The sequence below is a fragment of the Myotis daubentonii genome, chromosome 3 (assembly GCF_963259705.1).
Source record: "Myotis daubentonii chromosome 3, mMyoDau2.1, whole genome shotgun sequence".
NCBI lineage: Eukaryota > Metazoa > Chordata > Mammalia > Chiroptera > Vespertilionidae > Myotis > Myotis daubentonii.
The window spans coordinates 193,473,130-193,499,411 of record NC_081842.1 but is presented as its reverse complement, the minus strand read 5'-3'; the positions used below and the strand labels follow the sequence as shown (position 1 = coordinate 193,499,411).

The 26,282-nt window shown below is 41.3% G+C and overlaps 1 protein-coding gene and 1 non-coding gene across 11 annotated transcripts in view; both read right to left on the bottom strand.

Moving 5' to 3' along the window:
• Positions 1-213: 213 nt before the first annotated feature.
• The window catches only part of TRIT1 (tRNA isopentenyltransferase 1), a 42,050-nt gene continuing 15,981 nt past the window's right edge, over positions 214-26,282 (bottom strand). For 3 of the 10 annotated variants that reach the window (XM_059690095.1, XM_059690102.1, XM_059690101.1), the window contains exons 2-11: positions 18,736-18,876; positions 13,251-13,349; positions 12,406-12,551; positions 10,242-10,384; positions 7,903-8,014; positions 7,416-7,528; positions 7,088-7,165; positions 4,240-4,349; positions 3,801-3,918; positions 214-1,341 (exon numbers count right to left, since the gene is read on the bottom strand). In XM_059690095.1, coding sequence (XP_059546078.1) covers positions 1,172-1,341; positions 3,801-3,918; positions 4,240-4,349; positions 7,088-7,165; positions 7,416-7,528; positions 7,903-8,014; positions 10,242-10,384; positions 12,406-12,551; positions 13,251-13,349; positions 18,736-18,876 — 1,230 coding nt within the window. In that variant the 3' untranslated portion in view covers positions 214-1,171. Of the gene's footprint in view, positions 1,342-1,651; positions 1,702-3,763; positions 3,919-4,239; positions 4,350-7,087; positions 7,166-7,415; positions 7,529-7,902; positions 8,015-10,241; positions 10,385-12,405; positions 12,552-13,250; positions 13,350-18,735; positions 18,877-26,282 lie in introns of those variants that run through there. The other 7 variants (XM_059690097.1, XM_059690096.1, XM_059690103.1 and 4 more) reach the window with 7 other exon arrangements.
• Positions 17,849-17,956, bottom strand: LOC132232104 (U6 spliceosomal RNA). Its single transcript, XR_009452261.1, has one exon. It is a non-coding gene; the product is annotated as a U6 spliceosomal RNA (small nuclear RNA).

The following is a 26,282-nucleotide window of genomic DNA, read 5'->3' as shown; positions in this document are numbered from 1 at the left end:
ATTGAGCCAAATCAGCTAGGGCAATAATCACCTCATTTTATCTCTGTATTCCCTCTTGCCTAGTTCAGGGACTCTCATATAGTAGGCTCTGAACAAATAAAATATTACTTGCGAAGAGAGTTATTGCTTAATGGGTACAGAGTTTCTGCTTGGGGTGATGAAAATGTTTTGGAAATAAATAATGGTGATGGTTGCACAACACTAAGAATGTAATTAATATAAACTTAAAAATGCTTAACTTTATGTTATATGCATACATACATACACGTAACATTGTTGGCAGCTCAGGTCATTCCAAAAAGAGAGCTTCAACTGGTGATAACTTAAATCTCTAATAAAATGAACAGACAGTGTGATCATATGAAGAATGTCAAATTTGAGAAAAAGCCATCTGTTGGTAACAAATCAGACTGTATATAAACTAGATATATACATATATATCTTTTTAAGGACTAAAGAGACTCTTTCAAACTTTTTCTTTATTTAAAATGTAGATTCCTAGAAATAAAAAAACAAAAAATAGATAAAATGTAGATTCCTAACTCAATAGAGACAGTAGTCACAGTAATTACCACACAAGAGGACCTCAATAAATATTGATGCCCTTCGTTTTTCAAATCCCATGTCACAGCCACCTTGGTCTGATTCTCTCCTCTATGGAATTCCAAGAACTGGTTTGGTTCACCTAATCATCTAACTGGGGCCAGTCCTTTCCTGCCATTCACTCAAATCCAAAACTCCTGATTTGTGGGGCGCACAATCCTTTGGTCATCTATAAAAGTGTCTGGAAGTTATCGATATTTTTAGTCAAAGTCAGGGACATAAAACTCATTTTTTAAGGGATATAGTGAATCCTGGCATTCATCAGCAAAAAGAGCCCCTCCAGTGTGAAAAAGTGCAATCTGTCCCTCTTTTAAAAATAGAACCTTTAAGGTTAAAAGAAAAAAATCCCTTCCTGAACTCACATTGCCAGACACATCGGCCACACAGGAGCTGACAAGACCTGCTGTTTCCATGACAGAGAACATGACACTTTGAAACCACACCACTGAATGAAAGAAAATGGCGGGAGCTTTCTGCATAGCGGTCCTCCGCCCAGACTGGGGCACAGACTAACCCTCCCCCTGAACCAGATCCCTGCCACTTTTGCAAAGACCACTGGACATGTCCCTTAAACACTAGATTTCAGGTCTTCATCATTCTGCCCTACGGATCCCTTCTCTTCAAGCTCTTTGTCACGGTCTGGGGAAATACTCTGACTTCCTATGGTGGTGAAGGCATCTGAGTCCAATCGTCTTCTTTTCTTCAGTTGGTGTAAATGGGATTTGGATTTCATATGTGCTAAATAAAACAACAACAACAAACAACTCATTAGGCTTTTCTAGAATTAATCCTAGCAGCATATAAAATTAGCTATGCAAACCTTCTGTTTAATAATAACAAGAACAACACATGTATTGGTATAGCTGCTTAGCAATTTTAAAGGAAGAATAAGTTATATGGCCAGCGAGCTAGCAAACTATAGCAAGCTACCACGTATCACACGCACCCTGCTACGTGCTTTATATCACTAATCCTCCCCAAAATCTTGCAGACAGTACTATGCAGCTCATTTTATACAGGAGGAAACTGAAGCTCAGAGATGTCTTACATTTTGTCCAAGACCACACAGCAGGAGAGCTCCTCAGCTTACCTATAGTTCTAAAAGGGGCCAAATTTTCCAGAATCAGAACTCTTAACTCCATTTTTTTGGTATAGGGCTCCCCTGTTACAGGTACATTTCAACTCACATGACTAAAAAGTTACAAATTCAAATCCTTGTCTGTATTGCAGGACAGCCTGCCACAGGCCTGGGGCACCCAGAGACGCCCTTCCTACTTCTTCCCTGCTCTACAGGTTGCCCCTCCTGCACTGACATCCCTCTGCCTGGGTCAGATAAGCCATCTGAATGACTAACCCACAAGGCTCACATTATGCAGACACACAATGCTCTGGGCAGATAACAAGAAACCTTCTCTGACATCCCTTCTGAGGGTCCACAGAAGCAGTAAAGCTACTATTGCCTGATATCAATTCTGACCTCTCACTCCAGACAGTTCCCACCCTCTGACTAACTCACACAAGCTCCTTTTCACTAGCCTGTTCTTTTTCAAGGAAATCTTATTTGGGAACACCTAAAAAAATAAACAGCTAGATTAAATTCTATTTCTACATATTTAAATAATCATTTTTAAGGGTTTAGAAGCAAAAATAAATAAGGAAGAGGTTAGAAGTCAAAGAAAAGCTTACTTGGGGGGAAAAAGTCAGCTTTGTTCTCCAGCTAGAGGCTAAGGCAAAAAAAAAAAAAGAAAAGGGGGGTGGGGACACTCTGGACTGGCTCTCCATGGCAGCAGGAGATAGGAGCAAGGACTTGACAGATGGCACTATAGAAGGGCTTATACAAGCTAAGCTCACAAAGGCTCACAAATGTTGCTTCTCTACGGCTACCCCTGAAGGACACTGGACAAATCGAACCACTAAGTTTCCTTTAGAAAAAACAATCAGACTCTCTCTCTCTTCCCCTTTCATCATTATAAACCAATGACAATCGAGGCTTCTTCTGCTGCTTGGGCAATCACAGCCATCCCCAGTCTCTGACAATGGAGTTCATTTTGCCAGAGTTACCAGTTAATAGAACTAATCATTCTACTGGTTGGTATGGGGAGAAAAATCAACTTCTAAAAGAATCCCATGCAAAGCAGTACTCTGAACAGAAGGATTCCAGCCATTAGGTAATCCAGCTGTGCATAAAAGGAGTGAGCCTTAAACAAGTTTCTAAATGTGATATAAATTCAAGGCTTGGAGGCTAAGGCCCTTTGGGATTTGACTGGGTGACTACAGAAATCCGACAGGGAGTGCAGTGTGACTCTGGCAGAGGCAGATCCAGGCTCTAGAACAGAGCGGAGCCTCCACGCAGGGCTGATCCCTGGTTGGCCGGAAGTACCTTATAAAGGAGACGTTATCCATAACCACCTTCTTTATACATGACTGATAGCCTTGCTGTCACACTTTGCTAGGTTGAATGTTAAGTCTCCCTTAACACTTTTCATCAGTTTTAACAACCACCACCATTTCAACATTACCTTAAAAATTACTGAAGAGCCCTAGCTGGTTTGGCTCAGTGAATAGAGCGTCGGCCTGCGGACTGAAGGGTCCCAGGTTTGATTCTGGTCAAGGGCACATGCCCGGGTTGCGGGCTCGATCCCCAGTGGAGGGCGTGCAGGAGGCAGCCGATCAATGATTCTCTCTCATTGTTGATGTTTCTATCTCTCTCTCCTTCTCCCTTCCTCTCTGAAATCAATAAAAATATATTAAAAAAAAATCACTGAAGAGACACCACTTCTGAAGAATGTACTCAGGAAGAGTAACTGTACTTCCTGCTCCTTCCACCTTTGTTTGGGTGAGTTACCTGGCTTCCCTTAAAATCCTACCCCATCCCACTGAGGTCTAAACATGAAAGGCCAAGGAACTCCTATAAGGCAAGACCACAAAGGACTCTGGAAAGTTAACTGTAGACCCTTTAGTATAAAATATCTACTCTAGCTGTGGGCATATGATCTTCCTTTGAAATTCAGAATACAGAGATAACTGTCCAATTTGGGAAGATAGCCATGAAATTTGAGTACAGGCTCTCAGAGGAATCTGGCCCTCCCTTTACAAATACGCAGACTCTAGCATTCAACCTAGCAAAGACCTTGAATTTCATGAAGTTCGTGTAACACACCCTTACAGATTTCTCTGTGCCATTCCCCAGACTCTACCTGCCCATTCACGGTCCCCAATGATGATTCGACCACAGAGGTCACACATGTGAGAACTTCTCTTGTTCTCCGTGTTACTGTATGGCATCTTTACTGGAGCAGCGTCAGGCTTACGGCCCTGAAATAACAAAGGGGATGGGGTGGCAGAGAAGCATTCAGTTCAAAGAGACTTGGATATCACTCTCTGATATTAAGGATAGAGGGATAGTCCCAAGATTCTTTTTTCTCATCCCAGAGAGCAGGTGGACTGTGAACAGATTTTAGCAACAACCTTTCTGAATGTGAAAGTAGAAACACAGCCTCCAGGGATCTAAAAGCAGCCAGCCCTTCTGCTCTATTCCACGGAAAAGAAGGCTTGGTTCCCAACACAGCAACAAAGGTATAAGCTAAGGAAGGTGTTTGAAAACCAGACAATAGACAGTACCATGATAATAATCACCTGGATGAAACTTTGCACAATTTCAAGAGCAGGTTCAAGAACAGACTCCTCCCACTTCAAGGTATCAGATACTTCTAAGCCATATATTGGGGGGACACCGGGACCAGGTCCTAAAGATGACAAAGAAAAGCTGTGAGAGGTCAGCCCCCAAGACATAATCTATTCTGCTTCCAGGACTTCAATTCAAGAAAGACCTAGAAGGCTGACTGGTCTGCAGCCAACAAGTCTAGCTATATAATCCAGAGTCTCGAGTGTAGGATCTTCCAAATCAGAAAGCAAAACAATATAGAGCAATAGCTCTCATAACCACTGTGTGGGCTATAATGTAAAGACAGTACAGCAAAGGAGGAAATAAACTAATAGCTTGAAGTACTTCTGAATGGAGATGAGACCAGAGGTAGCCAAGAATACAGCTGTAGGCATTTCATCCATCTGAGCCAACCAGGTTTGGTCTCTGCTGGTAGCTTCCCCAGTTTGTGGACACACTGAATTGCCTTGCGCAGCTAGGTTAAGTCAGTTGCCTAAAGGCAAAGAGCATTGCCCCATGGACAAAACATCAAAGTCCTCAGGATGCCAACGGCAGGCAGGTGCTAGCCTTTTGATTGTGCCAACCACAAATAAGATTCTTCTTAAAATGGACTGGGCTGCACCTGCCACCACACGGAAAGGTGAGACTGGGAGGGTGCAGGCAGCATCCACAGCACACCTGGCCTTGGCTAAGCTCTGCACCTGTTTCCAGGCCACTCTATATTTTCCTTTCCCTCTAAGTCCTTTGTTGGGCTTCTGTGCCCTGTCTAAGCACCTTTCAACAAGTTCTCGGCTCCCAGCTGCTATTCCTGGCTTGAGTCCAAGGCCAAGCTGGGGTGGGGAAGTCCCTCTGGCTTCTTGCCAGAACCATATCCCAGCAGACCAGCCCTGGCCAATCACACACAGCTCCTGATTTGCAGGGCAGCTGTGCCTTTCACACTAGCACCAGGACTGTGCGGGCATATGCATGAATGAGGAATGGGCATATGATGCACTGTGCCATCAACCCCTCCTGACTCGGAGATGGGGGAGTTATTGTGGCTTTACCACAGAAGGAAGCTCCAAATCATTACAGAAAAACATCTTTTGTTACAGACTAATTGTAGCCCTGGGGAGAAGAGAAGCTGCATTAGAAATTCATAGTAGTGAACTTCAATTTCAGCTGACTCAGGCTTCCTCTATCTAACAGGACATGCAAAGAAAGCAGGATAAGTAGAAGAAAGTGTCAAGAGCCTCTTGGCACCATAACAACAATGGAGAGCTCTGTCAGAGAGTGAGAGCTGGGAGAGAACTTCAGCAATCTGGTGGTCAACAACATGAATCAAGGTGTTTATGTTCAGAGGCACTGAGGAGCAGGGTGGAAGGCCTCGCTGCCCTTATCTGAACTGAAAGCAGAAGTAAAAGGTAAACAGGGGATGATTCAGAAGCATATTTTAAAAGTGTCCACAAGATGAAACTGGGGTTTCACTTATGCTTAATCTATATGTATAAAAGGCTAATATGCAAAGTGTCCCCTTGGGAGTTCGACCAGGAGACCAGGAGTTTGATTGCTCGCTATGATGTGCACTGACCACCAGGGGGCGGTATGAAATGAAGGAAGGCCCCGGCTGGCAGCCGGAAGGCCGGCCCTGATTGCCAGCCAAGCCTAGGGACCCTACCCATGCACGAATTTCGTGCACTGGGCCTCTAGTATCTTAATAAGCACACAATTTCTTACCCAAGGCCAATACAAATGCTGTCTAGCTAAAGTTATAGCTAAAGGAAATAAGAAGAATGGTGGAAAAGCAGAGCATGGGCTTCAGAATCAGGTCTGCATTCAATCCTCTATTGCTTAATAGCTAGGGGATTCCTAGCAAGTTATTTAACCTGTCTGAACCTCCATTTCCTTACCTGCAAAAATAAAAGAATAACAACTACCTGGAAGACAGAATAACTTATGTATAGCACCAAATTTAGTACCAAGGATCAAATGAATGAGATTTTCCTTTCCTTTTCCTTAAAAGTGCTATTCAGCCCATGTGTTTAGTGGTTGAGCATCATAGGTTCAATTCCCAGTCAAGGGCACATACCTGGGTTGCAGGCTCAATCCTGGGCCCCAGTCAAAGGGCAGGTGGGAGGCAACCAGTCATGTGTCTCTCTTGCATGGATCTGTCTGTCTCTCCCCCGCCCCCGCTACCCCACCTCCCTCCCTTCCACACGCTCCAAAAAAATTGATGAAAAAAATATCCTCGGGTGAGTATTAACAACAACAAGAAAGTGCCATCTAGGGTGCAGGTGCAGGGCAGAGGGTGTCAATGGGGAAAAGGAAGGGGGACATCTATAATACTTTCAACAACAAAGCTAAAGTTTTAAATAAAATAGTGCTATCCAACTAAAATTAAAGGTGAAGCAGTTTGAAGCACCACATATCTGAACACAGAACACTATGGTGAAGGTTTTATCTTTATATTGCTCATCTGGCCCAAAAACCATTTTAATTAGGAAAGCCTTCCTATAGAAATTTGATTGCTCTTCAAAATTAGAACCTAAAACAACCCTGAGCACCAGCTCTGCTAAGATGTTGCTATTTTGCTCTTCCCAGTTTGCAGCCAGCATGCATATGTTCAAGGCATAAGGCAGACTTCTCATTGGAAAGATTTGTTTTCTGAGACATCACAAGAAAATATCCCTGGACGATCAATTATGCAGTAGACACCCACCCAGGTCATGTCTCCAATCTTAATACAGGTCCAGAAACTGAAGTTCATTTTCTGGGTGAGCTGAGGGCATCTATAGTCTATTGAAAACAGACCCAGGGGATAAGGAAAAACATGAGACTTACTGCTCAAAAAACGATTTTTAACCCATCGGTTTTGCTTCCGGGCATATCTCTTAGTCACTTGTTTCAGGGCCTCAATACCTGAAAGATAAAGTAGATATAAGAACCTCTAAGTACTTTTCACCCTGCCAAAAGGAAGGCCCATCCAGCCCAGCATAAGAGAACATTAGCCACAGCAGCACACTAGGGGACACTTGGTCGACAAAAATCTTAATTCTGAGCTGCAGGCCATTTGGGACTCTTCTAGCCTTAGCTCTTTCTCAGACCATACCGGCAGGGAGCTCTGTCACCCAAGGATGTCCATGGCTAGGTTAAATGGAGAAATTCACACCTTTCTTCAGGAGCTGGTTACTAGTCTCTGGTGTGCATTTTCCCTCAGTGATCAGGTACTCGTGAAATTCCTTGAAGCCAATTGATTGGAAGATACCATGTTGATAGTCCTGGCTGGGAACAGGAGAGCATCAGCAGATGAGCCATTGCATCTGAGCACTAGCAGGGGCCTTGGAGATGATCTAGCTGAGCCATTTCATCCCTCAGATGAGGAAATTGAGATCCTTAGCAGTTATTGCCTCTCTGAACTCCTTCCTCCACCACCCCCACCAACTGCCAGGTTACTTCCCTTGAAAATTAACTCCTGAGAATGTCTGACAGATTAGAAAACTGCAACTGTAACAAGTACACCAAACCTCCTCCAACAAGCCTTGCCAAGGACAAGGGCTAACAAACAAAAAGATCCAAAGCCAGTATTATGTTTATACAGTCTTTTGACCATAAGCAAAGGATGGAGAGTAGGTTAAAGTAGTAAGTCAAATCCTCACCTATTTTCTTCAATTTTCTTCTGATTATAGCGTCTGTGAAAATCCCTCAGTTCATCCAAGAGCCCAGCAGCAAGCATGTCATCCACCCTTTTATCCAAGCGCTCATCTAGAACTTGAATCAAATTAACCCATCACCAGTAAGCCTATTGTAAGTGTGTACTATATACTTACATGATGAATGGACATGCTGCACAAAGAACAGAATTTGTGCAAATGGAAGAAAGAGTTCAAAGTCCAAAGATCTATAATAATAAAGGGTAATATGCTAATTAGACCTTCTGGATGAAGCCGGGTCTGTGAGGGAAGCCTGGGTCCCAGGTGCCAGCAGCCGGAGGGAAACCCAGGTCCTGGGTGCCAGCAGCCCGGGAAAGGAAGGCCTACTCTTGCATGAATTTCGTGCATTGGGCCTCTAGTTATATGATAAATCATTTCATATGACATTTAGTCACGCTAAGACTCTGCAACTCCAATAAAAACAGCCAGAATGAAACACACATCTTATTATTATATAAAGAGAAAGCATACAATTGCACCTTTTAGGGAGAACAAATATTTTTTATTTTATTTCATTTATTTATTTTTTAAATCCTTACCCAAGGATATTTTTCTATTGATTTTCAGAGAATGGAAGAGAGAGGGAAAGACAGAGAGAAATATCAATGTGAGAGAAACACATGAATTGGTTGCCTCCTGCACACGCCCCGGCAGGGCTGGGGAGGAGCCTGCAACCAAGGTACATGCCCTTGACCAAATCGAACCCAGACCCTTCGGTCCGTAGGCCAACGCTCTATCCACTGAACCAAACCAGCTAGGGAAGGGAGAACAAATATTTTATTCTCACATGGAATGTATTTCCATTGTTTATTTCTGAGGCAGCAGAAAGCCCCCTGGTTTACCCTTACTTTTTTTCATCATAGTTGTTACTCTAACGTTGTGTTATTTCACATTTAAGAATTCTCAGATGACTCCTTTGATAGGAACAAGGAACGTTAGTCCAAAGCCATCCTCAGTGTATCCTGAACTACTGCACCAGACAATTGAGTAAGAGGTCATAATCATTCAGATGCGGTGGTCAAACACAACTTTATTATAAATCAGATACTATTATATTATGCTAAATTACAGGACATATTTTAATTTACAAAAATTTAATTATGGCCCTGGTCAGTGTGGCTCAGTTGGTTGGGCGTTGTCCCATGCACCAAAAGATTCAATTCCCAATCAGGGCACATGGTGGGGGATTCAAGCTTGATCCCCCACAAGAGGGAGTGCAGGAGGCAGCTGATGGATGTTTCACTATTGCATCAATGTTTCACTCTCTCTCCATTCCACTCTCTCCAAAAATCAATTTTAAAAAATCTCTTTAAAAACTTTTTTCATTATGAAAACATTATCTTTTTCTATAAACTTATAACTAAAATTCATAATAAATTTTCATCATTTCAGTCATGCTCTTCTACATCTCTGCCATTGCTATTTCATTGCCTGCAATGGAACTAACCCATGTTTCTGTCTTCCTAAAAAATTTGCATGTATTGAGGACTCTAGATGTGTCAGGCACATTCTCAGTACTTTATTTTATTAACTCAACTAATCCTCAACGAAGCAGTGAGATATGTACTGAAACATTATCTCCATTTTGCAGGAGAGAAAATGGGGGGCACGGAAAGGAAAACTAACTTGCTTTAAAACTCACATAGCTAGAAGACGATGGGTCAGGAATCTGAATCCCAAACAGTCCGGCTCAGAGACCGTGCTCTTAAAACCACACTATACTGCCTATTCTCAAATAATCTCACCTTTCCAGACCTAGGTCATAGGTTACCTATACAGACTGGTCCCTGACTCCCCCGCAGAGAATGCTCAGCACTTTCTAGCCAACGTTTATCACAATGTAGTATCTATCTCATTATTTGTTGCCCCACCAGACTAAGAGCAGGCACTGAGTCTCATATTCATCTCTGAAATCCAAGTACCATGCAGAATACTTGACACTTCAACCTCTTCCACAGGAGCCTCCCTTCTCTTTAGCTTTCTCCTTTGGCTCTTCCCTGGATAGCAATCTCTCTTCCATCCCACTCATCCCATCTTATCCCACCCTTGATATCTTATCCTGGTGCCAGGGCTGCCCTTACTCCCTTTCCAGATAGATACTTAGGGGAATGGCCTTACTGTGCCTTACTAAGTCAACAAATAATGGTAAATGAAAATAAAATTAATAAGTAATACTTATTTAGTGTTTATTATGAGCCACTCATGGTTGTAAGCATGTTATATATAGTAATATATTACTGTAAGATCTAACTCGAATGAACTCTAGGGCATCAAAGGGTTTTTACCTGACTGGTCAGCATGAAGCCAGAGGATGCAAGAGTTAGGGTACTTCAGAGGGCCTCCAAGGGGACCACCACCTTCCTCTGCATGTTGACGATGAAGAAATTCACTGTGAGAGATTCCCGTTTCTTCAAACACTTGCAAACTCCTAAGTCATTTGGGGGTGGGGGGAACGAGGGGGTAAAAGCCATAAAAACTATTAGGAAATATTAATTCTCAAGGAGAGAGGGTGTTTATTATAAAACATCTCATTCTCACTTTCACTGCATAAGCCCATGAAGATATGAAAGTCCAGGTTACTGATTCTATAGCTATTCAGAAAGGGGTCCTAAGAAAACTTTAGGTAAAGTAAGAAATAATACTGTTCCTTTAAAAACATATCAATTTTTCTAAAATCAGTTAAACAGGTTTAGAAACAACAGGTTTCTTCTATACATACAAAATGGGACTTACTTTCAGGTAAGCAGTAAAAGAACTTGTTTGGGACACTTTGTTACAAGCTAACAAGTCTGGTCTCGCTAGAATGCCTTTCCCACAGTAGAAAAGTATGTTGTATAGCCAGCTCATCAACTTTCTTTTAAAATATGTCTAAAATTCTGACTAATTCAGTATTCTACTAGTACAAAGACCAATGAAAAAAGAACTCACATACTTACTCTTAAGCCACCATACACTCTGTCAGTATCTGCTATGTTACACAGCACGAGGTAATTTAACTCCCAATTCTATACTCTACCACTCTGGGTGATTGTAAGTTATCAGCGTGAAAGCGATCTTTCCCTTCCTGACCCAATTCTACTTCCTGAAACCCTAGCACAAGAGTAAAGACCCCTTGTTATTTCATATCACTGGTCATTCAAAGAGGATCTATGAGGAAAAAATGTATAGTGACAATATCTCACTTTCTGGAGGTTAGACTACAGGCTCAAACTAAAAGGAAGATGAAAAAGTCCTCCAATCCTCTGTAAAGACAGACTCTAGAGCTCTTACTTAGACTGACTGACTCCTACGAAGACATGGTTCTCAACTCATTACTAGTTTAGAAGTAGAAAATGAGGAGAGGTGATAAGAGAGAACTACTTGATAAAAGGAGAGGAAAATATAAACCAAGCTCCAGAATCATATCATAAAACAATATAAAAATGAATGTTCATCATAATGTTCCTGAGTTTTCAAAAAAATTTTTTTTAAGATTTTTATTAAAATTTTTAAGTAAAATGTTTGGATACTAGAAAATATAACCTTCATTTATCTACTAGACTATGTATTATCAACAGGGTGATATTGCCCTCAAAGAGGCAAAAACAACCCCTACCTAATATAAGGTGTGTGTCCCTCCAAAGGGCAACCATACCCAAAAAACACATAATTCTCAAGTATTAAAATTTCATTGGTGTGAAGAAGGAAGGGGGCATAATTAGGAAAAACAATTCTAAAAAGGCTTCTAGGTGGGGTGGGAGGCAATAATGAAAAAAGAATTCAGTAACATGATCTAGAACATTCATTTGAGTGGAACACTTCATAATCCCTATCAACACCACATGTTGCCATATTTAATCTTTATAACCATCCACATAGTTGGTACTTCGTTAGATCTTCTACTCTGCCAGATACTCCCAACACAGAAAAATACAGCCAACACATGAGGCTGCAATTTCAAAACAACCTAAGAAAACATGACCTTATGAGTTCATGCACCACCTCTCTCTTCCCTTAAGAAAATCTCCATGTGTAAAGGTGAGCTGATCTATGAGACAGTTTATAACTCTGCCTCCCACTGGGAAAGCTGTTGGGGCAGAACTCAGCATTGCACAATCAATTATGAAACCCAAGTCACAATGTAAACCTACTGCATGCCAGAAAAATTTATATGAAAACTGTTATACAAGCAAAGATCAAACAGAAAATGAAGCAAGATTACATAGGCCCTAGGGAAAAACTATACTGTATATGTATTTTAAATGTAACAACAAAGTAGGGTGCAACTATTTATTGAGGGAGTTGGTCTGCGGCAGTAACTCGGGGCCTCCTAACCTTTTAAGCTGTAACTCATCAATCTCCACTAAATACTATTATCAAACCTCTCTCTCATCACCCAGGCACACTGAAGAACTGACTATCCTCTAACTCCAAAGGAACTCAGGGGTCAGTGGGCCCGGGCTTTCTTACCTGGCCACTTTGCGCTTGTCATGTGGGTGTAGCTTGGCAGCCATTTCTGGGTCCACCTGGCTTAGGCGTTTGTGAAGTACATGGCCATCTTCCTTTTCAAGCTCTACTTTCCGGTCAAACTCTTTCTCAGTGCCCATCTCCTGGGGCTATTAAATGAAGATTTATAAGTAAATTTAACTCAACAATTCAATAAGCACCAAGACAGTGTGTGTACCAGGCACTGGGCTAAATGTTAGGAATACAGAATAGAGATGATTCGGAAGGTCTTGGCATACAGTGAGAGGCAGATCATAAACAGAAAATTCCAATACGTCAGGGTAGTGCTGTGCGGCCACAACAAATAAGAGGAAGGGGACATACTCTGGTACCCTGCTTCCTTGTCAGGACTACAAATAGGTACCAGGGCTAACATGTCTATATTAAGACATCCAGGAGTCTAGTGTTCCCAGCAAGTTTGACCAAAGAGTAGATCAGAAAGGCCAGCACACTGTAGTTTGCGAAGTCCCACCCTATGCAATAGCATCTCTGTAAGAAAGGTTAGTATGGGATATCTCGCTGACACATAGATTGCTACGGCCAGGAAATGCTGAATCAGACTAGTGCGCTGCTAACTATACGGAGATGCTAATTAATCCACAGAGGAGCATTTTTCCCACACACAGCCCCTGCCCTTAGGCCTGCCTGGAGGAGCACACTTCACATATGGAGGTGGCATTTGCTTCAGAATATTAAGTTGAAAATTACAGTTGCTGAGTATAAGAAATAGGCAAGAGTCCTTCCACTAAAATTAGCTGGTAAGAAAAAAGAGCCCATTTTCTTGTGACTTACAAGTGAACTAAACATACCTTAGCACTGATAAGAACTTTCCAGAGTAGAGACTCAATGTAATAATTGGTTCCTCCCACGACAATAGGAATTTTGTGTCGGGCAAATATATCTTCAATGTGAATATTAAGAAAGACATCACAATATTTAATTTCAGGAGAGAATCCTGACTCACTCAGAAAGGAGGGTATTAGCAAAAAACCACATTCACTTGGAATTGATACTAGTCTTCACTGTTTCCCATGAGTTCTCAGAATTATTTCCTATCAGTTCTGGAGGGACTTTCATGAACCAGAAACATAAATGACTGTAATTATTTCCAATTCTAGAACTTTCTAGGCCTTGCTGCTAAAATTCAAAGGTTGCTTGGTATTCCAATCAGCTTAATGAGCACAAGTCCAAGGACTCTCACAGAACCAAGTGTCAGCTGCTCAGGAGCCACCAAGGTGATGTCTGACTTTGCTTTCTAAGGCAAAACACAAATTGGTTCTCTGAGACGTGGCTTAGACTCGGTCTTCCCATTATGTGGTGGCAGTGCACATTTCAGCCACTTGAGACTCCACTAGAAAAACTGAGAAGCACTGGTTCTAACGACAAACAGATTTCAATTACCAGTTCCAGTTCTTGGGCATGTTATTCAACCTGAGCTTCAGTTTTCTCACCTGTAAAAATCCTCATGAGTTCTTATGAGGATTAAATGTGACAATGAAAGTGAGTCCCCAGTCACAATGCCTGAAATATCTTTTCAATTGTGTCAGCATTCAATTTATAATTTACTTCAGTCACTATTGTTTTTATGTCTCTGCTACTTTGAATTCTTTTCTTTAGAACTCCGTTGAACAGGTAATTATCTGCTTTAAGAAGGCTTTGCTTCTGAGAATAATTGATAAAAAGAGACTTTCAACCCAAACAAAGACTCATTTACACACTTCTTTCCCTTGCCAGACAGTCAGAGTGCACAAAGATGATCTCTTTTCTATCAGAAGCCCACTAACCTTTAAGAAGTTGGGGTGGGGTGGAAAGATGTTAGCAATCAAGGATCATATAGAAAAAACATGTGTTTTTTTAAAGATAAATTCTATATTGCCCTCCTTAAATTAAGTACAGGAAGTATACAATTACACAGTAGTTGTAATAAAACTTCAAATATATAATTAACAAAAGGAAAAAGGACAAGGAAAACAAAAAGGAAAGGCTAAAAACAGTGAGATAGCAGCAGTGGGGGAGAGTGGAAAAGAGGGAGGGAAATAGGTAGTAGGAGACATGGAGTGAAAAAGTTTAACGTGTTTGCACAAGCCATGAAACTACTGTGATCCTGGGCAAAACCCTCTGTCTGGGCCTCAGTATCTAGTACCTTCATCTGTCTAATCAAGAAGGCTGACTGGCCCTGACCGGTTTGGTTCAGTGGCTAGAGCGTTGGCCTGTGGACTGAAGGGTCCCAGGTTTGATTCCGGTCAAGGGCATGCACCTCGGTTGCGGGCACATCCCCAGTAGGGGGTGTGCAGGAGGCAGCTGATGGATGTTTCTCCCTCATGGATGTTTCTAACCCTCTATCCCTCTCCCTTTCTCTCTGTAAAAAATCAATAAAATATATTTTTAAAAAAAGAGAAGGCTGACTGGCTACTTCTGAAGATACTTTCAATTTTGAACTCTGCTTGTAGGTTCTTACCTAAATTCACTACATTGCCAATCCTATAAATGACCTGATTAAATTAAATCATCCCCATTGTTGCTGCCCTTTGGAAATTTTAATTCTCTCTCCATTTTCTTTAAGTTCTTCCTGAACAACCAAATTGTCCTATAGCAACAATATACTTTGGTGATTTATTTTAATTTCCAAAGGGCTTTCATATAATTTATCTCATCTGATACAACTGCCTTGTAGAGCAGGTAGGGCAAGAATTACTATCCACATTTAAATCTCTGCTCTTTGAGAGGAAAAAAAAAAAACAACAACAACAACAAAAACCCTCATTATTTTTATTTGCATGGTCCTGATTAACAATAAGGACAAACCCCTTTTCATGTTTATCACCATTTCTATTTTTTCTTTGTGAATTAGTACTCATGACCTTTAATTTTTGTACTGATTCATAAGAGTTCTTCATATTTAAGTATATTAACATCTTACCTTTCCTGTGTTACAATATTTTCCCCCTGGTTTGTAGTCTGTTTTGGGGTTTTTTGTTGTTTTTTTAAATATTCTTATTGAAAAAATATTTTTATTGATTTCAGAGAGGAAGGGAGAGGGAGAGAGAGAGAAACATCAATGATGAGAGCAAACCATTGATCGCCTGCCTCCTGCACACCCCCTACTGGGGATCGAGCCTGGAACCCAGGCATGTGCCCTTGACTGGAATCAAACCTGGGACCCTTCAGTCCGCAGGCTGACGCTCTATCCACTGAGCCAAACCGGCCAGGCTGTAGTGTGTTTTTTAATTTTATTTATGGTGGGCTGTTTTCCCCATTTAAATACACACACACACACACACACACACACACACACACACGCACACACGCACACACTTCAGAGAGGAAGGGAGAGGGAGGGAGATAAAAACATCAACGAGAGAGAATCATTGATCGGCTGCCTCCAGCATCCCTCCACTGGGGATCGAGCCTGCAACCCAGGCATGTGCCCTTGACCGAATTGAACCGGGGACCCTTCAAGTCCACAGGATGACGCCCTATCTACTAAGCCAAACCAGCTAGGGCTCCCCCCTTTTTTTAAAATATATTTTTTATTGACTTTTTACAGAGAAGAAGGGAGAGGGACAGAGAGTTAGAAACATCGATGAGAGAAATCAACCAGCTGCCTCCTGCACACCCCCCACCAGGGATGCGCCCACAACCAAGGTACATGCCCTTGACTGGAATCGAACCTGGGACCCTTCAGTCCACAGGCTGACGCTCTATCCACTGAGCCAAACCGGTTTGGCTCCCCCTTTTTATTTTAATTATAAGATATCCAATATATACACAAGAACATTTTGACATATGTAAATTATGAAGCCCAGTAATAAACAAATACTAATGAACCCAATGTAAGAAAAGGAATGTTAGTCATTCCTTTGAAGTTTCTGTGTATTCATTCCCATCTCAACCCCCAACTTCTCCTCTCTCTGAGGGAACCACTATCTTGAGTTATTTCAGGGAAAAGAAGGGTATTTGTTTTTCATCATTCCCTTGTTTTTCTCTACATTACTACTGATGTGTATATATTAACACATTAATATATAAAATAATAGTCAATATATAACAATATATAATTATGATCAGTTTTGTTTGCCTTTTAACCTTTATAATGGTATGAACATGTATGTATCCTTCTATAATTTTTCATATTTTATGTTGTTTTTGAGATTCTTCCACATTGATTGATGCAGGTACTGATAATTTATTCATTTTCACTGCTGAAAAAGTAAACTTATATGGACAAAGCAAATGTTATACATTCTTCTATAAGTAGGAATTACAGTGTTTATATGTTTTTGCTGCTTAGAGGAATGCTATTATAGAATGAGATCTACCACATACCTCTGGGTATACTTGTGACAAGGTTTCTCTAAGTAGATACCTAGGAGTTCTAGCTGATACACATTCTTGCCAATACAAATTCTTAATCCTTACATATTCAACTCTAACAATTTTCCTTTTCTGCCCAGCCGGTGTGGCTCAATGACTGAGCCTCAACCCATGAACCAGGTCATGGTTCAATTCCCAATCAGGGCACATGCCTGAGTTACAGGCTCAATCCCCAAGAGGGGGCATGCAAGAGGCAGCCAATCAATGATTCTCATCATTGATGTTTCTATCTCTCTCTCCCTCTCCCTTCCTCTCTCTGAAATAAAAAAGTATATATCTTAAATACACACACACACACACACACACACACACATACATACACACTAGAGGCCTGGTGCATGAAATTTTGTGCAGGGGGGGGGGGGTCTCCCTTAGACCAGCCTGCACCCTTCCAATCCTGGGATCAGGCCTAAACTAGCAGTCGGACATCCCTCTCACAATCCAGGACCACTGGCTCCTAACTGCTCACCTACCTGTCTGCCTGACTGCCCCTAACTCGCCCCCCTGCCACCCTGATCACCCCTAACCACCTCTGCTGTCGACCTGATCACCCCTAACTGCGCCCCCCCCACTGGCCTGATTGCCCCTCACTTCCCCCTCTGCTGGCCTGGTCGCCCCTCACTATCCCCCCTGCCGGCCTGGTCACCCCTCACTGTCCCCCCTGCTGGCCTGGTTGCCCCTCACTGCCCCCTCTGCTGGCCTGGTTGCCCCTCACTGCCCCCTCTGCCAGCCTGGTTGCCCCTCACTGTCCCCCCTGCTGGCCTGGTCACCCCACGCAGCCTGGTGTTCAGTCGTTTGGTCGTCCCTCACTGACCCCCCTGCCGGCCTGGTTGCCCCACGCAGCCTGTTCGGTCATCTGTTCAGTTGTATTTGATGTGACGGCCCCTAGCTCTTTATATATATAGATATAGATATTTAACTCTGAAATCATGTCATATATAAAGAGGACTTGGTTTTATTTTTTTCCAAAACAATGAACTGTCTCAGGAATAATTATTAACTACTGCATTATTTCTTCATTTATTTTATTTTATTAGATATAGACTGTTTCACAAATTTGCATGTCATCCTTGTGTAGAGGCCATGCTAATCTCTGTATCATTCTAATTTCAGTACCTATATATACTGCCGAAGTGAGCACTCTTCACTATTTTTAAATGCTATCTTAATAAGCTAATATATATGTCCATTTGAATTTGTATCTGAATTTTCTATTCTGTGCCATAATTTCCATGCTATTTTAATTATTATGAATTTTTAATGTCTTAGTATCTGGCACTCCAGATGTTAAATGCAGTCTGGACATTAAAATATATGGACAGCTCCCCGCCCCGCCCCCCCCCTTATACTATTCCTTTTTCAGAAATTGCTGGTATTACCCAGAACAATTTTTTTCCTGTCCCATTATTCCTACTCCAAATATCCCTTTGAAATTCTAACTGGAAGTCCATTATATTTTTAAATTAATTAAGGGTGGAAAACTGAAGCTCAGTGAGGTAAATACTTTAACCAATAAAATTCACATGATCAAAAGAGGTGGCTCTAAGGCTGGAACACAGATTTTTCTGGTCCTAAATCAATGTTCTCTCCACTAAAACAGTGCTTCTCAAATTTTAATGTGCATATAAATCACCTGGTACTCTTGTTAAATGCAGGTTCTGATTCATATGAAGTGAGGCCCAAATTCAGCATTTCTAACAAGCTCTCGAGGGATGCTGATGTTGCAGTCTGAGGACAAGACTTGAGTAACAAGGACACCATATCTTTCAATCCACATAGTGCTGATGGGATGCTCCCTATTGGTAGTGAGGTCTTGCGTGCCCTTGCTTAGCAGAAACTGTCACTAGAAAGAAAACTTCTTTCTTGGCTTGGGCTGCCTTGCCATCCGTCAAGCCTAGTTGCTGTCTTTCCTAAGGATATCACAGCAGTTGCCTTGTTCCTGAAGTCCACCACTGTGTAATTTGTCACAAGAGGATCCACAAAGCTGATCATGTGGTGCTGGCATAGTCTCTGCTCTTGGGTAGAAACCTTGTTGGTGATGATGTCTAGGCCTTCATAAACCTAGGAGAGAGAAAATTAGCATGAGAATGTCGTAGGCCTCCTTTACTGTACACTTGATGGGTGGAAATGGTGATCTGCTCCTCCCTCCAGCCAAACACTTGACTGACCTAAAGCACCAGAGTAAATGTGATCTAACCAGAGCATACCCAGATCCACAAAACCCAAGGCAAAGGAAGCAGAATATAGAACACCAGCTTTCTTATCAAATATAGGTTTTCCCCACTTCCCCAAAGTACAGTGATCCTATGAAACTTTCCATAAGATAAAATGGGGTAAAGCAAAGAAGCAATTATCATTAATTTACATGAGAACCATTTTGATCTTTCCCAAACCCCAAATTCAATCTATATACAATGTCTTTATTTTGTTCACCACAATTGAAATGCTTACTTCCATCCAGTTTTACACTAAGCATAACACCCTTACAAGCTCTTTTAGGCTTTGCTGACACCTTAGGACACATCTTACTAATGGATACACAAAATAAATTGAGATAAAGCACAGATGCTCACAGACACTGTTCGAAGCTATGAGGGCTCGACACTGAACTGGTAGGCGTATTTCCCAGGGAAAGGGTTGGTGCTATCTTTATAACAACTTGCTGCAAAACAAATGATGAACGCTATTTTCACTTTTTGCCTTTTTTCATAAAAACAAAAATTCTCTTTGGATTTCTTATAGTAAACAAAAATAGTACAGGTTTCCCACACTATCCAAAAGAAGAGCATTTCTATGAAGCCTTTCATAAAATTAAATGGTGTAAGGCAAAGAAGCAATTACCATTAATTTAAAAACCTCTTAATTAATTAAAAATCCTCTTCAGATTTCGTTTGGTTACCAAAAACAGGTATTAATGTAGATCTTACTTGTAAAAGTGAAGTGGCTTTACTGAAAACTTTTGAAAAGTAGGAATACCTGTCATGGCTATTAGCTCAGACTTAAAAATGAAAAGGTTATGTAAATCAGTGTCCAAATGAGAATTAATTCTGCAAGATTAACCAGAGGTTCTTTGGCCTGAACTTTAAGCTTCTAAACATGGATAGGCTGTTTTATTTATTCTATTTATCACAAGTCTCCAGAAAGGTAACATTTTGCATTGCTCATAGTTCTACTTCAAATGCTTACACATCTTGGGATTTAAGTGGCTCTGAAAGGTTTTTAGAATCTGTATTAGATTGGCTATCTACAAGAATCTACACTAATAAAGAGAAAAATGGTAATTGGCGTACGACGATACCCTTTTCATTGGCTAATCAGGGCTATATGCAAATTAACTGCCAACTAAGATTGGCAGTTAACTGCCAACAAGATGGCGGTTAATTTGCATATGTAGGCACAATGCAGGGAGGCGAAAGGGAAAGCAGGAAGAAGCCCCCTGCCACTGACAGTGATCGGAAACCCAGGGGGGAGCTAAGAGCTGGGGGGCAGGGCAGCCATGATTGGAGAATCAGGTGCCTTTGCCGCCCTGGCCAGTGATAGCAGGAAGTAGGGGTGGAGCCAGCGATGGGAGGTGGGCACGGTCGAAGCTGGCAGTCCCAGGAGCTAGGGGCCCCTTGCCTAGGCCTAAAGCGAAGCCCACGATCGCGGGGCCGCTGCAGCTGTGGGTCCCCGCTGCCCGGGCCAGATGCCTAGGCCAGAGGCGTCAGGCCTGGGCAAGGGGCCGATCCTGCGATTGGAGGGTGATGGGGGTCAATGCCTGAGGGCTCCCAGTATGTGAGAGGGGGCAGGCTGGGCTGAGGGACACTCCCCCCCGCCCCACACCCAGTGCACGAATTTCGTGCACCGGGCCCCTAGTATATATATAAAACACACAAAGTCAACTATTCTTTAATAATAAATAAATAAAACACATAAACACTTTGAAGTCAGACCCCTAATACTGCTGTACTCCGTTGAAAACATAGTGATAACCAAATTTCTGCTTGGCACACCATAAATGCTACATAAGAATTCTTATATAACAGTCTAAACACTCAAAGGCAAGCCCAGCAAGTGTGGCTCAGTGGCTGAGCATTGACCCATGCATGACCCAGGAGGTCACATTTCCATTCCCAGTCAGGGTACATGCCCAGGTTGCGGGCTCAATCCTCAGTAGGAGGCAGTCGATCAATGATTCTCTCTCATCACTGACATTTCTATCTTTCTCTCCCTCTCCAAAACATATTTTTAAATAAATAAATAAATACTGAAAGGCAATATATCCTATCTGCAAGCTCTTGATCTGCCAATTGAACTAAAACGTTCAAGTGTACTTTTTCTAAATGCAAGTTCTCAGATGGAGAACAAATCTGAAAATACTAGTTTGAAAGGAGGGATGAATGCTCTGAAATTAAATGTTCTCTCTGTAATCACTGATTCTACAGGGAGCACTGAATGAACAAATAATAAGTTCCATAGAGCCCACAATGATGTTAAAAGCATTTTTTATCTCACATTTCCCTTTACTTATATGGGTGTCATATAAGTACAGTACAGTAAAATAGTTAGAAGGAAAGACCCTGGCGCCAGACTGCCTCAGATCAATTCCTAGCCCTGCCACTTACTAGTTATTTGTACTTGGAGTGGTCACTTACTAACCTCCCTGTGATTCAATCTCTCATCAGTAAAATGAGGATGATAGTATCTATCTCAGAGGGCTGTTATATGGATTAAATGAGTTAATATATGTAAAGCACTTATTTTGCTTGGCACACCGTAAATGCTACATAAGAGTTCTTATATAACTACTTATATTAAGACCACTACCACTACTATTATCAAAACAGCATAGGGAGAATGGGAAATAATTTTAGTGTCACTATTTACTGAACTGTACAGTTATGAATTAACTATTCATGTTATGGTATACATTATCTATCAATTAAAATCAATGCTCAGCCAAAAAGCAAAAACACAGCAATATTTTACACATTTGCACTAAGAGTAAATATGTAAACAAACCAAAAAAACCCCAATCAATTTTGTAAATGTTACTTTTGGTCTATAAAGATACTTATATTGTAGATGCCACAATTGGGCTTATAATTTCATTAGCTGCCTAGAAAACATTCATCCAATAAAATAGGTTAGATTTGTAGCTGATTGTTTTACATTTACCCTATTTTCCAGCTTCAATTATATATGTATTTTAAAATATATTTTTATTGATTTCAGAGAGAAAGAGAGAGAAACATCAATGATGAAAGAGAATCATGGATCGGCTGCCTCCTGCATGCCCCCCACCGGAGATTGAGTCCACAACCCGGGCATGTGCCCTTGACCAGAATCAAACCTGGGACCCTTCAGTCCACAGGCCGACACTATCCACTAAGCCAAACCAGCTAGGGCTTCAATTATATTTTTCAGTGTGACTCTACCTATAGAACAGTCAGCCCTGGGTGCCAGGTAGAGCTAAAAGGACCTGTGGTATCTTTCAAAAGGCAGCAAGTCATTCTGTTCCATTTCCCATTCTTCCAGAAGACACCTGAGATCTGTGTACATAGAAATTACTGGATACAATAATTCTCTCTGCACAAATCAGAATTTGACAATATTAAGGGAACTCTGGCCTCTTTGTGAGGCTTGATAACTGAGACACTGAAAAATTATAGGTTTAAGCTACTTAGCTAATTATCAACATAACTGACATTTCAGCAAACATTCACTGAGCATCTACTATGTGCCAGGCACCCTGCAAGATGTTTGGTATGCAAAGATTAAGAAAGGATCCCTGTCCTCAAGGAGTCCAGGCTAGTAAGAAACACAGATACAAATAACGTAGTACAAGGAGATAAGGGATATAAAAGTTTATGAGAGTTATTAAAGTTTGACTATACACTCTTTTCTAAATACCACAACCCCAAAACATTTAATTTAATGGTTTAGGTATCCAACTGGCTACTTACTTATAGGGAAATATACCTCTTTGTATCACCTGTAGTGAGGGTTTATTTCCAGCCTGAAAATTTTTTGGGAAAAGGTCACAAGGCTGAAATAACTCAACTCTCCAAGCCAACCGAGGTGAAGTGCCTAGAGGGGCTAATGAAGGTGAGAGGAATCTATAAAAGACCTAGAGGAAAACCAGAAGAATCTAGAGTTGTGATTGTAAACCAGAAGTGAATCTATTCACCAGGGGATATCTGCAATGTCTGGAAACATTTCTGGCTGTCACAACTACGGAAGTGGGGACACTGCTGGCCTCCAATGGGTAGAGGCCAGGGATGCCACTCAACAACCTACAATGCATAGGACAACTTCCCATGCCCACACCAAAGAATTATCCAGCCCAAAACTGTCAACAGCCCCAAAGTTGAAAAACCCTGATCCAAAGAAATTTCACCCTGGAAAAACTCACCAAAATTTTTATGTATACAGCCAAGATCCAACTCATGCTGTAGCGTGGCCCTAATGAGTGTGCTAATTAACAGCATCCTGGGCACTGGGCAGATCAGAGAGCTCTGTCTGAGTGCTGGCTGGCTCTGATACCCCAATACAGCCTTTTACAAGCAAGAGTACAGTCAAACCTCGTTTCTTGAACATCTCCCATCTCGAACAATTGGGTTCTCGACCAAGTGGTTCACAGAAAAAATGTTTTCGGTTGACTAAAACTTCAGTTTTCCACCTGACAACCCAAACGTTTCATGTTGATACCTCAGCATCACAAAAAGCATCTCTCAGGCAACAAAGGAGAGAATGCTTTTGTTGCTGGCTAAATCAATGATTAGCACAATTTTAAGACATAATGTTGCTAAGGGTGTGAAAGTGCTCACAAAACAAGAATCATATGCAAATGAATAGGTAGAAAAACTGTTGTTTGGATAAACAAAAAGTAGCTAGCCAGTGATAGCATCTCAGAGGCAGTGATATATTAAAAATTCATTTAAGGCTAGCAGGGGATGGTTCTATAAAGGTAAGAAGTTTTTATTTATAGACTAAACAGTACATTAGATATGTACTGTATATAAGAAAGGTTAAAAAAGAATCGTTTGGGGGTCTGGAATGGATTAATTCAATTTATATTATTTCTAATGGGGAAAATTATTCGGTTTTAGAACAATTCACTTCTCAAACAGCCTTTCTGAACGAATTAAGTTTGAGAACCACTGGTTCCACTATAAAAGCAGCTTCCCCCATTCTCCCCCCAGTTTGGTTCCTTCCCTCCAAGTTATCTTCCTCTTTTGACTTCATTTCCTTCCCAACCAAATTAGATCCTGAAGTCCTTCAATCACTTTCTTACCTCTATGGATTACAACTGCATTGAAACCACAATCTTGGATTATGGATCAATACAATCATAGCTGCCTACCCCCAGCTCCATTGATATCACACTCTCTGAGATCACTAATGAATCTGACTGCCAAATATAACACTTTTCCACTAAGCTCCCAAAACATGTCATGAAAAGGAAAACACAATCTGGTACTATTGAGCTCCCTCTCCTTCATAAATCCTTCTCCTTTGGGGCTTCAACTGCACTAATCTCTCTAGCTTTTCCTCCTATCTCACTAGCCCTTCCTCAGTTTCCTTTACTGAGGCCAGCCACTGCTCAATTAGTAATGTCTGTCATGGGAACAATATGCATTAACTGGTGCCCTATGGGCAGTAACACAATCTCATATGAAGTAACCTTAGCCATCATTCTCTTATCAATTTTACTTATAAACAGCTCCTTTACATTATCAACATTGATCACTACTCAAGAATATATTTGACTAATTTTTAGGGCATCTACCTGCCATTTCTATACTATAAACTTTCTCTGGGTGACATTCATGGCTTCTACTTGTGCTCATAACTCCCCAAATCCATATTTGCAACCTAGTTCTCTCTCATGTTGCCATGCCAGGCCTGAATATTTAACTGCCTAATGAACATTCCCATCATCAATGAGAGGCATATAATATAGTGAAGTGGTTAACAGTAAGGACTCAAGAATCAGGTTTCCTGGATTTAAGTTCTGGCTAAACCACTTACTAGCTATGGAAACTTGGTCAATGTAACTTATTTAATCTCTGTGCCTCAGATTTCTTATTTATAAAGTGAGGATAATCTTAAATATAACCTCAAAAGGTAACTGTGAAAATTAAATAATTAATACATGCAAAGCATATGGTATAGGGCCTGCCCTATAAGAAACAGTCAATAAATGTTAGCTAGCTAGCACCATCATCATCATCATCATCACTCCAAACAGGCACCTGAAACCTGATATGCCCAAAATTGAATTCCTTACCTTCCCAGCCATACTTGAGTGAACCACCCAGATCCCTGGTTGGCATACTGCGGCTCGTGAGCCACATGCGGCTCTTTGGCCCCTTGAGTGTGGCTCTTCCACAAAATACCACGTGCAGGCACGCGTACTGTGTGACTGAAACTTCGTGGCCCATGCACAGAAGTCGGTTTTCGGCCTGGGCGAGTCTATTTTGAAGAAGTACTGTTGCTATCTGGCTCTGTTGACTAATGAGTTTGCCGACCACTGACCTAGATAATCAAACTAAATACTCTGAAGTGATCCTAGTATCTGTCTCCCTCATCCCAGTTCCAATCTGTCTCAACTTCTACCTATACTAGTTCCTAAAATTATCTCAAAGTTTATCACATCACCATTACCACATTTCCCACTGCCACTAAATCAAGTGAAGGCTTCATGATTTCTCAACTAGACTATCCTATCAGCTTCCTCATTGATCTTCTTACCTTTAGAGTATAACCACTCAAATTTATGTCCACTACAGCCTGATCTCAACCAGTCCCACACTCTTTAGCATTACTTCCCAACGAAAGCCTGCCTTGAGATGACTCCCCAGCTGTACTTGCCCTCTGTTTGCCATAGTAGCCTGCATTTACCTCTATCACAGAACTTATTGTACAAAACTTTAAAATATTTCTATCTCCCCCACTCGACTACAAGCTCTGAATGAAGAAATGGTGTATTTTATCTCTAGTCTCAGCACAGAGCCTCATACATAGAATATACTCAACGAATACTGGGTACAGATTGCTAGATCCTATGCTGAGTTTCACATCCTATGAAGTTACATTGCCCTTGTTTTATCAATGAGGAAATAGAAATTAGACACATTAGGTAACCTGCCCAAATTCACACAGCTAGTTAGTGGCAAAGGCAAACTATGAATCAATTTTACAGTCACTGTTCTTTTTCCACTATATTACTTATCTCTGTTCTGTACAAATCAGCTTGTGACTTTGGGAAGTCAACTTTCTCTCCTGAAACCTCAATGTCCTCACATCTAACATCCCTTCTAATAGTCCAAGCTTCAGAACAAAACTTTTGGCAAAGGAGGGTAAAAGAAACAATTATTTGTTTAAAGGATGTTGGCACTTCCCAGAAAGTTGATTTTCCTTTTTGATTAAAGAAATTTGAATTTGATTATTCAACTGAAGAGAAATTGAAGAGTAGGGAAAAG